The sequence below is a fragment of the Oncorhynchus keta genome, chromosome 23 (assembly GCF_023373465.1).
Source record: "Oncorhynchus keta strain PuntledgeMale-10-30-2019 chromosome 23, Oket_V2, whole genome shotgun sequence".
Classification (NCBI taxonomy): Eukaryota; Metazoa; Chordata; class Actinopteri; order Salmoniformes; family Salmonidae; genus Oncorhynchus; species Oncorhynchus keta.
Genome location: NC_068443.1, coordinates 7,492,535 through 7,508,769, shown reverse-complemented (window position 1 = coordinate 7,508,769; position 16,235 = coordinate 7,492,535). Strand labels below are relative to the sequence as shown.

Here is a 16,235-nt window from a genome sequence, read left to right as displayed (position 1 = left end):
AAATACTGCAACGTTGCTTAGGAGCAGAGCTGCCATGTCTGTCGGCGCCACCTTAAACATCGTTTGATTGTTTGGAGGGAATAAAATAAAACCTTTGCTCAATCTCAAAGAGGGTTTTAATTGTTAGTGATTTTGAACAGTCACTACAGTTGTCGGGCCCTATAAAAATGAGTTCTCTTTTGGTAAACTCCCGTTTCCAGGTTTTAAAGTCATCCTATTTTTTCCTATGTATTCACAGAATTGTTTTTTTTTAACAAAAATGGAAGTTCACAACAATGCTTAAACCACATCGGGAGACTACTTTCAGGTCTGGGATCAATACAACACAGTGTGGTTGCCCTTTAACTCAATTGTGCGCCTAGCAAATGACCGTTGTGTTTGGCTAGCACTGTACAATTTTAGGCCACATGCAATAGCAGAGTTTGCAAAACAAATGCCACCCGATTCATAAATGATCACGATATAATTCTGCCAGGTTGGCCTACTTTGCAGTCAACCTTTATTTGGGGAAACCAAAAGAGCACGACTGGATTGGGAATATCAAAGACTCAACCAAGACTTTGGACCGAACTTTTTGAATACCTGGATTGCGTACCCATTTCTGTTTGAATAAAAAAAAAATTAAAAAGTACAATTGTGAACAAAAACTAAAACGCAACCAGCTACATTTATTTCACTGGCACCCTACGACCAATAAAATAAAACAAAACAAAACTGGTGCCACACTGCCATGTCAAAGGGCAGTGTGTCATATGCGAGAGTTTGGGGGTCGCAGTTTTGAGCCCTGCTGGCTGACTAGTTCTCTAACTGTAGTTAACTGGGGACAGACCAGACCATGTTGTTGACACTATAAAAACAGTAGCCCTACTTGGCCACATTCTATCTAAGGAGTTTGTTCAGAAGCCTGCCATCAGAATTCCCCAGTCAGTGAATTCACAGATATGAAGCAGACCACATTGTATTATTTTTGTACTCTGAACTTTCCTGCGTGGGAAGAATGGACTTCTCTCCACTATAAATTTGCTGATGCATCACTGTATCTACCCACCGAAATAGGGGTCGAGACTAGGGGGTAGGAGTTGGTTTGATGCGGATCTTACCATGATTACAGATAATCCAAAATAAAACGTGAATAATGATGAGTGAGAAAGTTAGACTCACAAATATTATACCCCTGCAAAAATGATAACCTCTGTTATTGTATTGGTGAGGGTTCGCATGGTCTTCGGGTTATGATCTTCAACTCTTTCTCACTCATCAGGATTATCTGTAATCATGGTAGCATTCACATTAATGTAGAGGTGTTTAGAAACGTATTCTAAGGTGACTCCAAAATGACAATACATTATTTACCATTCATTTCTATTGGGCACAATATAATCTGACACCACCAAAACAAACACAGCAACTGCATCCAACAAATGTGTAGAGTCACAAGCTTGACGCAGTCATTGCGTGCTGTGAATATGGGATCAAATACTGCACTTTTGACTACTTTAATACACAAATTAATTTGCCCCAATACTTTTGGTCCCCTAAAATAGGGTGGGACGAAAGTACAGAAAGTTCCGAAATGTCTAAATGGTTCAACCGATGTGGATGAAAAAAAAACTAAAATCTTTCCAAAAGTGTAATTATTATTATTATTTTTTTTAAAAAGGCCAGTTTCTCTAAATATATCTGGAATAAATAATAAACCGAGAATGAAATTAACCAAACTAATTAAGCCTACGGACCTGAGAGGGCTCTACTATATCATTGGCATGCTCATATCAATCACTTGTTGGTGCCTAGACAGACGTGACTCACTTCGGGTTGGGATGGAATCTACAGCATGTCATCCATGCGTGTTATGTTCTTTACTATTTATCAATAATTGTGAAGAAAATGCAGGCCTTATCTGACCATTTATAGTATGTAATACACTCAGTTTGGAGAAATGCAAGGAGAGACTTCTATTATTTTTAGGGTATTTTTACTTAACTCCCAGGACTCCTGTCTGTGTGGTACAGTTTGTTTTGTTTTCTGTGTAAACATTTTTTTTTTGCTCAGAAAACTTGGGGCCAAATAAAAATCACACGCGGGCCAAATTCAGCCTGCCAGTTGGAGAACCCTGGAGGGGGTGAGTCTCGGTGTTGTCAGTACCTGTCTGAGATAGAGGAAGAAGCTGGAGTATTGTCCGGCCTCAGGCAGGTAAGACAGGAACACTGTGATGCAGATGAGAAGCACCGTGGAATCCTGGCCCACCTTCCGCAGAGACTGGAGATGGGACATAGAATAAATTAGATTCAGATACATTTTGTTGTCAAACACAGATCGGTTGTCCTGTTCCTTAGAGATAGAGGCTCCCCTCAGGCAGAATGGTATTCAGCAAAACGACATAATTCATAGTCACGCCAATATTGTTTTGAATGGTGATTTTAGGACTGACGCCCAACTGAGCAGTCTACTCAATGCATCCTCATTAGGTGCGGATGATGATTCCATCCAAAGTGCATTACCATGGCTCGAAAACACAATGACAATTCTAAAAAACGCAAATAATTAGTAGGAAAACCTTTTGTCATAATTTTGATGTCGTGAGATTGACTTTAGATGCAGTATAACGCTGGCTATTTAGCTTATATTGAGGAGAAATTTGAGATAGCTAACGTTAGTCCAAAATAGCTAGCAATGCTAACTTTGCGAGCTAATGACAACATTGCAGTGGTGTATTGTACCAAAGTAAAAATACTACTTAAGTAGTTTTTTTTTTGGGGGGGGGGGGTATCTGTACTTTACTATTCATATTTGACAACTTTTACTTCACTACGTTCTTAAAGAGATGTACTTTTTACGTCATACATTTTCCCTGACACCCAAAAGTACTTTGAATGCTTAGCAGGACAGGAAAAATGACATCCCTACTGCATCTGATCTGGCAGACTGACTAAACACAAATTCTTAGTTTGTAAATGACGTCTGAATTTTGAAGTGTGTCCCTGGCTAATTTTTAAAATTATTTATACGTAAGTTGTAATTGCTAAAATGCACTTAAGTATATTTAACAGGGTGACTAACTTTTACTTGAGTAATTTCCCATTAAGGCTTCTTTAATGCTACTCAAGACAGTTGGGCACTTTTTCTACCACTGCAACATTGTCTAAAGTAAATATTTAATAGAAAACTATGTGCCTACTTTAGCAATGTCATCATATTCCCAAGCACCTACAGTATACATTTAGACACAGTCATTAGTCCCGATTCAAAGTCATTAGCCCTCGTTCTACTTCTGAGCATCAATATGGTTGCGGCGTCTGTAGAACGTTGATAACTATGGCAACGACGCGATTCAAGTGACGGAGATGCAACCCATGAATAGTACTATAGTACTCCCAGTGGAGGGGTCAGACTGCTCCTAGGAGGTAGTATACCAGAGTACTATAATATTTGACTATATAGTACAGTACGCACAGCAAAGGGGTCATTATACTACAGTACGATAATAGCATAGTACTCACAGTGGAGGGGTCAGCCTGCTCCTAGGAGGTAATATACTACAGTACTATAATATTTGACTATATAGTACAGTACGCACAGCAAAGGGGTCATTATACTACAGTACGATAATAGCATAGTCCTCACAGCGAAGGAGTCAGTCTGCTCCCAGGAGGTAGTATACTACAGTAATATAATATTTGACTATATAGTACAGTACGCACAGAAAAGGGGTCATTATACTACAGTACGATAATAGCATCGTACTCACAGCGAAGGGGTCAGCCTGCTCCCAGGAGATGGGTGCTCCCCAGGAGGCTGGTCTCATCTTCTCGGGCAACGACTCGGGGACGACCACCAGGATGAAAATGATGTCCAGTAGGGCAATGGCCGTAGCCAGGATAACTACCAGGGTGTCACCGTACGTCTCCGACAGGTACGCTCCAATGGCCGGGCTCGTCACTAGGCTGGCTGCAAAGGTAGCGGACACCTGAAAGGGGGGCAGTAGATAAAGGAGACAGAGGGGAGAGGAGAGAGAATGTTAAGAGGGGAGGACAGGAGAATTGGTGTCATTCTAAAGTCAGGAGTATTATTTATTTATATAAAAAGTTTGGGGTCACTTAGAAATGTCCTTGTTTTTGGAGAGAAAAAAAAGCAATTTTTTGGTCCATTAAAATAACATCACATTGATCAGAAATACAGGGTAGACATTGTTAATGTTGTAAATGGCTATTGTAGCTGGAAACTGCAGATTAAAAAATAAATAGAATATCTACATAGGCGTACAGAGGCCCATTATCAGCAAACATCACTCCTGTGTTCCAATGGCATGTCGTGTTAGCTAATCCAAGTTTATTATTTTAAAAAGGCTAATTGATCATTAGAAAACAATTATGCAATTATGTTAGCACAGCTGAAAACTGTTGTGCTAATTAAAGAAGCAATAAAACTGGCCTTCTTTAGACTAGATGAGTATCTGGAGCATCAGCATTTGTGGATTCGTTTACAGGCTCAAAATGGCCAAAAACAAGACCTTTCTTCTGAAACTCGTCAGTCTATTCTTGTTGTGAGAAATGAAGGCTATTCCATGCGGGAAATTGCCAAGAAACTGAACATCTCGTACAACGCTGTGTACTACTCCCTTCACAGAACAGCGCAAACTGGCACTCACCAGAATAGAAAGAAGAGTGGGAGGCCCCGGTGCACAACTGAGCAAGAGGACAAGTGCATTAGAGTGTCTAGTTTGAGAAACAGACGGCTCACAAGTCCTCAACTGTCAGCTTCATTAAATAGAATCCATAAAACACCAGTCTCAACGTCAACAGTGAAGAGGCGACTCTGGGATGCTGAGGCAGAGTTCCTGTCCAGTGTCTGTTCTTCTGGCCATCTTAATCTTTTATTTTTATTGGCCAATCTGAGATATGGCTTTTTCTTTGCAACTCTGCCTAGAAGGCCAGCATCCCAGAGTCGCATATATACAAAACAACAAAAATAACACTGATAGGATGCCCATCTTGGTTGTTATTTAGTTTTCCCTCCTCACCAAACCGTAGGCTGTGCTCCTCTCGTGTTCTGCCGTGATGTCCGCCACGTACGCAAAGATCACAGAGAAGGTGACGGCAAACACACCAGACATGGAAATGACTGCAAAGTACCACCTGAAGAGAGGACGGGAAGGAGGAGAAGAGATTAGTCAAGGTGATATGTTAGCAAGTCTGTATAGCTCTATTGTGACTGTGGATACCACTACAGTAGAGGTCCTGTTGAACCACAGGGAAACGACCGATACGGGGACAGCGATAGGGGGGAGACAGCGATACGGGGGCAGTTGCTTCATCTACTCTTGAACATAAAGCTGCAATATGTAACTTTTTGGACGACCCGACGCACATAGAAGTGTGTGTTATAGATCTGTCAGTCGCATTGAAAGCAAGTCTAAGAAGTGGTAGATCTGTTCTATGTGCTCTGTTTCTATGCTTCCCGTTCGTGCGTCTTAATTTCGGTTTTGTACACCAGCTTCAAACAGCTGAAAATACAATTGTTTTTGGTTGTGAAAATATATTTCACAGCGGTTTTGGACAGTACAATGATTCTCTACACCAGGGGTACTCAACTCTTACCCTACCAGGTCCGGAGGCTGATGGTTCTCTGTTCTACCTGATAATTCATTGCACACTCACCTGGTGTCCAAGGTCCAAATCAGTCCCTAATTAGAGGGAAACAATGAACAAAAATGCAGTGGGACTGGCTTCGATGTCCTGGGTGGAGTTTGAAGGCCCTATACGATATACTTGGTTGTTTTTTTGTCACAAACTGAAATTAGAACTATTAGAATTCTAGCAACCAGGAAATGGCGGGGCAATGTCTGTGAAGGTGTCTTTAAAACACCTTCACAGACTTGAAGTTGACCATGCTTTTTTATTTTTTTAATGTTATTAATCTGGCTCTGCACCATCACAGCCCATAGAGATGTATTAGTGATGTAGTGTGTGTGTGTGTTCTCACCATGGGCTGATCTTCATGAGGGGGATGGGGGCGCAGGTGAAGAAGACTGTTAGCAACAGGAAGGACTTCCTACCCCATACATCTGACAGCGCACCAATCAGAGGAGCACTCAGGAACGACAAAATACCCTAGGGGAGGGAGAGAAATGAGGAGACCTTGGTGATCTGTGCACTGAAATAATGAGTAACTAACATGGACAATCCTTCACACGTACCGTTTGTGGCTCTAGTGCAGTAGTCCATGCTTTCCCATGATACAACCTACTACAACCTACTATACTAGGCCTTCCAACATCTACACACACATATCCAACTTGAGGTTAACATCTACACAGACAACCTGAGGTGAAAGTCACTGAAACTCTCCACTACATAGTCAACAAGAGATTAACAGCATCTACACGCCCAACTACATAAACATGGAACATGGTGAGTTTACCTAATATAATAATATATAATAATAAAATATATAATAATAATATAATAATATAATAAATAATAATATAATAATAATAATAATAATAATATAATAATATATATAATAATATAATAATAAATGCCATTTAGCTGACGCTTTTATCCAAAGCGACTTACAGTCATGTGTGCATACATTCTACGTATGGGTGGTCCCGGGAATCGAACCCACTACCCTGGCGTTACAAGCGCCATGCTCTACCAACTGAGCCACAGAAGGACCACATACCTAATGAGTTTCCTAGCTACAGGCTAGACTCCAACAAGCTAGGCCACTGTAAACTGTCATTCTCTCACCTTGACACCGTGAATGAGCCCATTCATCAGGAATGTGTGTTGAGGGAATGTTTGATGTAAGACCTGGGGAGACAAACACAGATAACACCTCAACTGTTGTGTCCATACAGTAGCCTACAGTAAGGTAACACTGTACTGTGTGGGTTAACACTCGTGCATTCACAATATCGACTTCAATATAAAAAGAGACAAAACAAAAATAACTGTTGTGTCTATTAGTACAGTGTAAAGATGTATGACCTAAGGTGACTGCTCTTCACTAGAGGAACCCCCCAAAAAAAACAATTTGACATCAGCCATGTGATCAGCTGATGGTCACCTTGGTTACCTTGAAGAAAAATGTACTTTACTACGACTGTGATCAAATGGCCAGGTGAGACAACCACATAAGACGAATGCACAAACTGTAAATCGCTATGGATAAAGACTCTGCTAAATTACAAATATTTAAACATGTTCACTAAGGTCAACAGTTAGGTCAAACTACAGCACAGGAAAATACCCATTACACGATATCCACTTCATTATTTGATCATGACCTTTCTGCGTCTGAGATACCGAGAGAAATACAATTAGAAATACAATTAGTTCGGTCACAGGAACTAAAAGCAGAGGTGGAAAGGTCAAAGCACACTGTGTAAAGTTAGGTATCTTTTAAAGTAAACCGTTTTGTTTCATTGTTAACTGAAGGGAGGTCTAAGGGAGGTCACTGAAACACACTCAGGCAAAATGAGGCACATTGTGCATTTGAGGGAAATGATAAGAGGTCAGAAGTCAGGCATGGCAGTCCAAACACTAAATGCCATGCAGTTTTAAAAAGTCAATAGTATTTGAGATGTACTTCTTGCCTGCTTCACAGCGGTAGATAATGTACGTTGGTAGTTAAATGAGCTGGGAACATTGATGCCAATTTCTAGTCTCCCCACTGCCCTCTGATTAACCCAAAATGCAAAAAAATTGACCTCTGAAATGTAGTCAGGACAACAGATAAGCACCATTACCACTCCACTCCAGACATATTTACTTTTATTTAACTAGGCAAGTCTGTTAAGAAAAAATTCTTATTTTCAATGACGGCCTAGGAACAGTGGGTTAACTGCCTTGTTCAGGGGCAGAAGGACATTTTTACCTTGTCAGCTCGGGGATTCGACCTAGCAACCTTTCTGTTACTAATCCAACGCTCTAACCACTAGGCTACCTGCCGCCCCAGACTGAGCAGGTCGAAAACACTCCAAAATGAGAGGTTCTACTGAACTTGTCCAATAACAAAAAGTTAAAACACTTGTTTTCACATTACGTTGCAAAACGTTTCGCTACCTTGTGCCGTAATGAACATGTGTGCATGTCAATATTGTAGCTCAAAGATCATTTGTGGTTAGTAACTGGAGCCATAGTAAACATGTCAGTGACATTGCAAGGCAGTGTATGAAAATAACGATCTCCTGGACGTCAACACAAACAATGCATTTTCAAATTCACTATTATATAAAAACAGTGTAATAAGGGTTGGCCCCTTGTTTTCATGAGTTGAAATAAAAGATGGCAGAAATGTTCCAATCACACACAAAAAAAAAGAAGCTTATTTCTCAAAATTGTGCACACATTTGTTTACATCCCTGTTAGTGAGCATTTCTCCTTTGCCAAGATAATCCATCCACCTGACAGGTGTGGCATATCAAGAAGCTGATCAAAAAAAGCATGAACATTACACACATGCACTTTGTGCTGGGGACAATAAAGGCCACTAAAACGGACAGTTTTATCACAACACACAATGCCCCAGACGTCTCAAGTTCAGGGAGCGTGCAACTCGCATACTGACGGCAGGAATGTCCAGAGAATTCAAAATGTTGATTTCTGCAAATTTAGCAGTATGTTCAACTGTCCTCACAACCACAGACCACGTGTAACCACACCAGCCCAGGAGGTTCACACCAGGGTCTTGACCTGACTGCAGTCGTCCACACCAGCCCAGGACGTCCACACCAGGGTCTTGACCTGACTGCAGTCGTCCACACCAGCCCAGGAGGTTCACACCAGGGTCTTGACCTGACTGCAGTACGGCATAGACTTCAGTGGGCAAATGCTCACCTTTGATGGCCACTGGCACGCTGGAGAAGTGTGCTCTTCGCGGATTAATCCCGGTGTCAACTGTACCGGGCAGATTGCATCGTGGGTGAGCGGTTTGCTGATGTCAACGTTGTAAACAGAGTGCTCCATTGTGGCGGTGGGGTTATGGTACAGGCAGACATAAGCTACAGATTAACACAATTGCATTTTATCTATAGCAATTTGAATGCACAGAGATATCGGGATGACTTCCTGAGGACCATTGTCGTGTGAATTATCCACCGCCATCACCTCATTTAAAAAAAAAAAAAGACAATGCATGGCCGAACGTCGCAAGGATCGGTACACAATTCCTGGAAGCTGAAAATGTCCCCATTTCTTCCATGGCCTGCATACTCAGACAAGTCACCTATTGAGCACGTTTGGGAGGCTCTGGATCGATTAGTATGACAGTGTGTTCCAGTTCCCAACAATATCCAGCAACTTTGCACAGCCATTGATGAGTGGGACAACATTCCAAAGGCCACAATCAACTCTATGCAACGGAGATGTCATGCTGCGTGAGACATATGTTGTTTAAGGTGTTTGTGACCAACTGATGCATACCTGTATTCCCAGTCATGGGAAATCCATAGATGATGAAATTATTTCAAATCGACTGATTTCTTCATATTAACTATAACTCAAAATCTTGTTACATGTTAGGTTTATATTCTTGAACATTGTATATAGTTTGTCTGATATGATTAGTTATTTCAGTAGTTCTTCCATTGAGGGGAGTCACGTTTACATCTAGGCCCCGTCTCAAATAGCACCCGATTGTGAGAGAAAAATTACATTTAGACAATAATGTGTTTAACTAGGGATAGTTTAGGAGTAGAACAATCCCGTGTCTCAAAATCATCCTTGCATCTGGGAGACAAATCCAGGGTGGGGTTAAGGCAACAACCCACATGCAGATAATGACAGGATGAACCCAGAGTGGCTTATGATGCTCCTTGGTGTGCATGGGAGGGGTTGAACCAACAATGACTGAGTATTGTTAGCATCAGCTATATATAGTACTGTGCATTTGTGTTAAGTTACTCGGTCCAACACTCAAGGGTCGACAAGCCTCATTATTAAAATAATTAAATAAAGATGATTGTTTGAAGATATGACAATGTCTCTCACTTGATTAGAATATTTCACGACACTATATAGTGCACTGCTTTTGACCAGAGCCCTATTGGCCCTTTTCAAAGGTAGTGCACTATATAGGGAATAGGGTGCCATTTGGGACTCAGACCTATAACAACAACCTTGCACTGAACTTCTCTCTCCCTCGCTTTCTGATGAGCCCTTTCAAAAGCGAAAGGGACCTCGTTCAAATAATACAGCGTTTGATGTACCTTTACATATTCAGTCCATTAGTTCCTACCAACATTAGTTCCTACCTCTCATCCACACAACAGGCTGCGTCATCAGGCTCGCTCAACATTTAATTATCAATTCAATTATTCATAGCCGTTATAGTGCAGCTGTTTGTGGGGAAATGTCACTCCCTGGTTGTGCTTAGGAAATAATTAGGAATGGGTGGAAGGTATGAATGCAACATAAAACAGTCATTATGAATGATTTATACAATCCGGTTCTTTTGGGGGACGAGGGTTCTTATCATATTGGTCATTTAGCAGACACTCTTATCCAGAGCGACTTATAATGAGCTTGTTGTGCTCAGTGGTGGTGTGCAATGGAGCTGGCTCAGTGGTGGCTTAGACACCTATAGAGATCTGAGATATTGATGAGAAACATTGTAATATTAGGGGTTTACCTGGATCAAAATGGGGCTTAGGTGGTGGGCGTGGCGGGGTTATGGCCACGAGGGTGGCCAATGGTGCGGTCGCCCGACTTGACATTTTAGAGGCCCTCGTTGGCCGCAGTGACAATTTAGCAGATTTAAAGCAAATTTCTTTCTATTCTACACATCTTTCCATGAGGCTGAAATAACATTAGCAGTTTTAAAGCAAATTTCCAGCAATTCTACACATCTTTCCATCGCTTATGCTATTTAAGTGACAAATGTTATAAAATCAAATCCGCAACACTGGGGCCCCACAAGGGTGCGTTCTGAGCACTCTCCTGTACTCCCTGTTCATCCACGACTGCGTGGCCATGCACGCCTCCAACTCAATCAAGTTTGCAGGCGACACTACAGTGGTAGGCTTGATTACCAACAACGACGAGACGGCCTACAGGGAGGAGGTGAGGGCCCTCGGAGTGTGGTGTCAGGAAAATAACCTCACACTCAACGTTAACAAAACAAAGGAGATGATCGTACACTCCAGGAAACAGCAGAGGGAGCACCGCCCTATCAACATCGACAGGACAGTAGTGGAGAGGGTAGAAGGTTTTAAATTCCTCGGTGTATACATCACGGACAAACTGAAATGGTCCACCCACACAGACAGCGTGGTGAAGAAGGCGCAGTAGTGCCTCTTCAACCTCAGGAGGCTGAAGAAATTTGGCTCGTCACCAAAAGCACTCACCAACTTTTACAGATGCACGATCGAGAGCATCCTGTCGGGCTGTATCACTGCCTGGTACGGCAACTGCTCCGCCCACAACCGTAAGGCTCTCCAGAGGGTAGTGAGGTCTGCACAACGCATCACCGGGGGCAAACTACCTGCCCTCCAGGACACCTACACCACCCGGTGTCACAGGAAGGCCAAAAATATCATCAAGGACAACAACCACCCGAGCCACTGCCTGTTCACCCCGCTATCATCCAGCAGGCGAGGTCAGTAGAGGTGCTTCAAAGCTGGGACCGAGAGACTGAAAAACAGCTTCTATCTCAAGGCCATCAGACTGATAAACAGCCACCACTAACATTGAGTGACTGCTGCCAATATACAGACTCAACTCCAGCCACTTTAATAATGGAAAAATTCATGTAAAAATGTATCACTAGCCACATTAAACAATGCCACTTCATATAATGTTTACATACCCTACATTACTCATCTCATATGTATATACTGTACTCTGTACCATCTACTGCATCTTGTTTACATAGCCTACATTACTCATCTCATATGTATATACTGTACTCTGTACCATCTACTGCATCTTGTTTACATAGCCTACATTACTCATCTCATATGTATATACTGCACTCTGTACCATCTACTGCATCTTGCCATTTCTACTGTGGGGATGGGCGTGGTGAGCTCAGCTGTGAGTAGTCCTATGTGACGTAGTCCTATGCTCTACAGTACAGATCACTGAATAAACCCTATGGGTCCTTGTCAACAGTAGTGCACTCTAGGGATGTGACCGTGGGCTCAGGGGGTTAACCTACTGTTAGCATGGGTATGGTATGCGCAGGTTTTTTTTAAATGTTCATTTATCCAATATTTTACCAGGTAAGTTGACTGAGAACACGCTCTCATTTACAGCAACGACCTGGGGAATAGTTACAGGGGAGAGGAGGGGTGTGAATGAGCCAATTGTTAACTGGGGATTATTAGGTGACCGTGATGGTTTCAGGGTCAGATTGGGAATTTAGCCAGGACACCGGGGTTAACACCCCTACTCTTACGATAAGTGCCATGGGATGTTTAATGACCACAGTCAGGACACCCGTTTAACATCCCATCCAAAAGACTGCACCCTACACAGGGCAGTGTTCTCAATCACTGCCCTGGGGTATTAGGATAGAGTGCCTCCTACTGGCCCTCCAACACCACTTCCAGCAGCATCTGGTCTCCCATCCAGGGACTGACCAGGCCCAACCCTGCTTAGCTTCAGAAGCAAGCCAGCAGTGGTATGCAGGGTGGTATGCTGCCGACTTTGTTTGATGGCGGGGGGATTAACCTACCGTTAGCATGGGCGTGGTAAGAAGCCCCCAGGCAAAGAACTCCAGGAAGATCACCACCACAGCATGATAGACGCTGGGATCACCCATCCCCTGGGGCTACAGCATGGAGAGAGAGCGAGAAGAATGGAAAAGAGAGAGATAAGAGAAAAGGAGGGAGGAGGGAGAGAGAGAGAGGAGAAAATAAGAAAAAAACGATTAGCTGACAGGCATACAATTCCAAAATGCCGTATGCACATCCACAAAACTTTAATTTAAATAGCCAACAGACAACACTCGTTTCAAAAATAGTGTGTGCAGTGCGAGTGAACAGCCAGTAAACTGCAACAGGTGCTGAGTATAGTGAGTGGGACTGCCCTTCTAACCCCAAGTGTCCACTAACATGTTCACTTCTGCTCATGGATTTAAAAGGAAGAGACTGGTGAAACATGATGGAACTCCCTACCCATGCAAACACCAATCCTTTTACATGCGTGGGCAGGAAGGCAGAAGCGTCCACTTCCCAGAGATGGAAGAGGGGACATGGGAGTCTTGACAGGTGAGAGGTGGGAAAGCCATGTTGGCTGTAAAAGTAGGGCTTGGGTGTGTTCATTCTAGACCACAAATCATGCAATGCAATGTCAAGAACGGCTAGTTTCATTCTGACTGCCATCGCCTAGATCTGGCTAGTCTGCAGGTAACCAAAACCGTGTCAAAGGCTATTCCAAAGTATTACTGCAGAGAACATATGGTTCTCGTGAGATCTCATTGGCTCAAGACTATAGCCAACATAAACAAGTGGCATCTCCCTCTCAATTCTAGTACCTAACCCAAACCATGCTTCAAAGGACCACATTACTCACCCAAACCATGCTTCAAAGGACCACATTACTCAATCAAGATCATTGACCTTTTGGTTATTATTGAAGCCTGAATTGAAGGGACAAAACTCAAGCAAACTCACAGCGTATTTCAGCCAGCTAGGTAACATTTTGTTTGGAGTAGTGTGAACTGACAAAGTCATTAACTGACAACAATTCATGTTGTCAACAAAATGTCAGTCATTTCAGATGACATTTACAAATCATGCATTTTATAGCCATCACATCCCTACAGACAGACATTGTACCAACCTCATGCTTCAGATAGCTACTTAGGAAAGCAACACACCCAACCAGTGAGTATGTACGATATATAAAAAAATATATATATAAAAAATAATTCTGTAAACATATCGGAATCGGATGAATTTAGCTAAAAATGCCAACATAGTCATCGGCCCGATGTCTAGTTTAACGCCAGTGTGCAAAACCGATGTCAAAGTTGACGTGCATACCTACACTAGCATTCAAAAGTTGTCACTTAGAAATGTCCTTGTTTCTGAAAGGCAAAAAAAAAGGTTGTCCATTAAAATAACATCAAATTGATCAGAAATACAGTGTAGACATTGTTAATGTTGTAAATAGGTATTGTAGCTGGAAACAGCCTATTTTATTTTAAATTGAATATCTACATAGGCCCATTATCAGCAACCATCACCCCTGTGTCCCAATGGCACGTTGTGTTTTCTAATCCAAGTTGATCATTTTAAAAGGCTAATTGATCATTAGAAAAAGTTTTACAATTATGTTAGCACAGCTGAAAACTGTTGCTCGAATAAATAAGCAATAAATTTGGCCTCCTTTAGACTAGTTGAGTATATTTGTGGAGAATCAGCATTCGATTACAGGCTCAAAACGGCCCTCAAAAAAGGACTTTCTTCTGAAACTCGGTCTATTCTTGTTCCGAGGAATGAAGGCTATTCCATGCAAGAAATTGCTAAGAAACTGAAGATCTCGTACAACGCTGTGTACTTCTCCATTCACAGAACAGCAATAAGAACGGAGAGTTATTTTAGACGACACCTCGCTATATATAGTTAGCTAGCTATAGCTACTGTAACAGATGTCGTGTTACTATGTTTTTGGGGAAGAACATTGTCCATCCATGAGCTAGCTAGCTTTTTAATTTATGACCAACACCTTTACAAGCATCGTAGCATGCGTATCGAAGAATCGTTGTGACATGAAATACGAGTGAGTGTGTAATCAATGCGTAAATTAGGTTTAAAAAAAAGATTATTCTATCATCAAAGCGTTAAAATATTAGGTGACGTGCAGTCATATTCAGATCCTGATTGATCAAACACTATTTGATGTGTCAAATAACTCCCAATCACGGGCCAGATGCAATACAGCCTGGAATCGAACCAGGGACTGTAGTGACGCCTCGTTCATTGAGATTCAGTGCCTTAGACCGCTGCGTCCGTGTGTGTGTTATCTACTAAAAAATACCAACATTTTTAGTAAATCGGTGTTGGTTTTTAAGGAAAATATTGGACATTTTAAAAAGATGCCAAAAATTTAATATCGGAGCATCACACACATACACACAGTATCAGTCAATAGTTCAATACCATTCCATTTATTCCATTCCAGACACTAATACGATCCCTTCTTCCCCAATTACAGTGCCACCAGCCCCCTGGTGCAGTTTGAGTCCATGTGGAAGAGAGTGATAGTGGAATAGGAGAGTGGGGGTGTGAGCCAGTGGGTCAGGGCAGATGTTGATGTTGATGTTTGTGTTGTTTGTATATGGAAGTATGGTATTTAAAAAATATAATATATACACATACACATATATATATACACACATACATATATACACACATACATATATACACATACATATATACACATACATATATACACATGTGGTCCTTCTGTAGCACAGTTGGTAGAGCATGGCGCTTGTAACGCCAGGGTAGTGGGTTCGATTCCCGGGACCACCCATACGTAGAATGTATGCACACATGACTGTAAGTCGCTTTGGATAAAAGCGTCTGCTAAATGGCATATATTATTATTATTATATATTATTATATTACATATATACACATACACACAACCGGTCAAAGGTTGTAGAACACCTACTTAAAGGGTTTTTCTTTACTTGTACTATATTCTACATTGTAGAATAATAGAAGATACCAAAACTATGAAATAACACATATGGAATCATGTAGTAACCCAAAAAGTGTTAAAATCAAAATATATTTGAGAGTCTACAAAGTAGCCACTGTTTGCCTTGGTGACAGCTTTGCACACTCTTGGCAGTCTCTCAACCAGCTTCGTGAAGAATGCTTTTCCAACAGTCTTGAAGGAGTTCACACATATGCTGAGCACTTGTTAGCTGCTTTTTCTGCACTTTGCGGTTCAACTCATCCCAAACCATCTCAATTGTGTTGGTCATCTGACGCAGCACAACATCACTCTCCGTCTTGGTCAAATAGCCCTTACACAGCCTGGAGGTGTGTTGGGTCATTGTCCTGTTGAAAAATAAATGCTAGCGCAAAACAGATGGGATGGCGTATTGCTGCAGAACACTGTAGTATCCATGCTGGTTAAGGGTACTTTTTGAATTCTAAAATCACTGATAGTGTCACCAGCAAAGCACTCCCACACCTCCATGAGTCACAGTGGGAACCACACATGTAGAGATCATCCATTCACCTACTCTGCATCTCACAAAGACAGGGT

The 16,235-nt window shown here is 41.8% G+C and overlaps 1 protein-coding gene across 1 annotated transcript in view; it reads right to left on the bottom strand.

Moving 5' to 3' along the window:
• Positions 1-16,235, bottom strand: part of LOC118401755 (hippocampus abundant transcript 1 protein-like) — a 45,151-nt gene that overhangs the window by 26,503 nt on the left and 2,413 nt on the right. Inside the window, exons 2-7 of the mRNA XM_052476089.1 lie at positions 12,682-12,777; positions 6,753-6,815; positions 5,983-6,110; positions 5,021-5,135; positions 3,749-3,967; positions 2,146-2,259 (exon numbers count right to left, since the gene is read on the bottom strand). Of these exons, the coding sequence (XP_052332049.1) occupies positions 2,146-2,259; positions 3,749-3,967; positions 5,021-5,135; positions 5,983-6,110; positions 6,753-6,815; positions 12,682-12,777 (735 nt within the window). The remainder of the gene's footprint in view (positions 1-2,145; positions 2,260-3,748; positions 3,968-5,020; positions 5,136-5,982; positions 6,111-6,752; positions 6,816-12,681; positions 12,778-16,235) is intronic.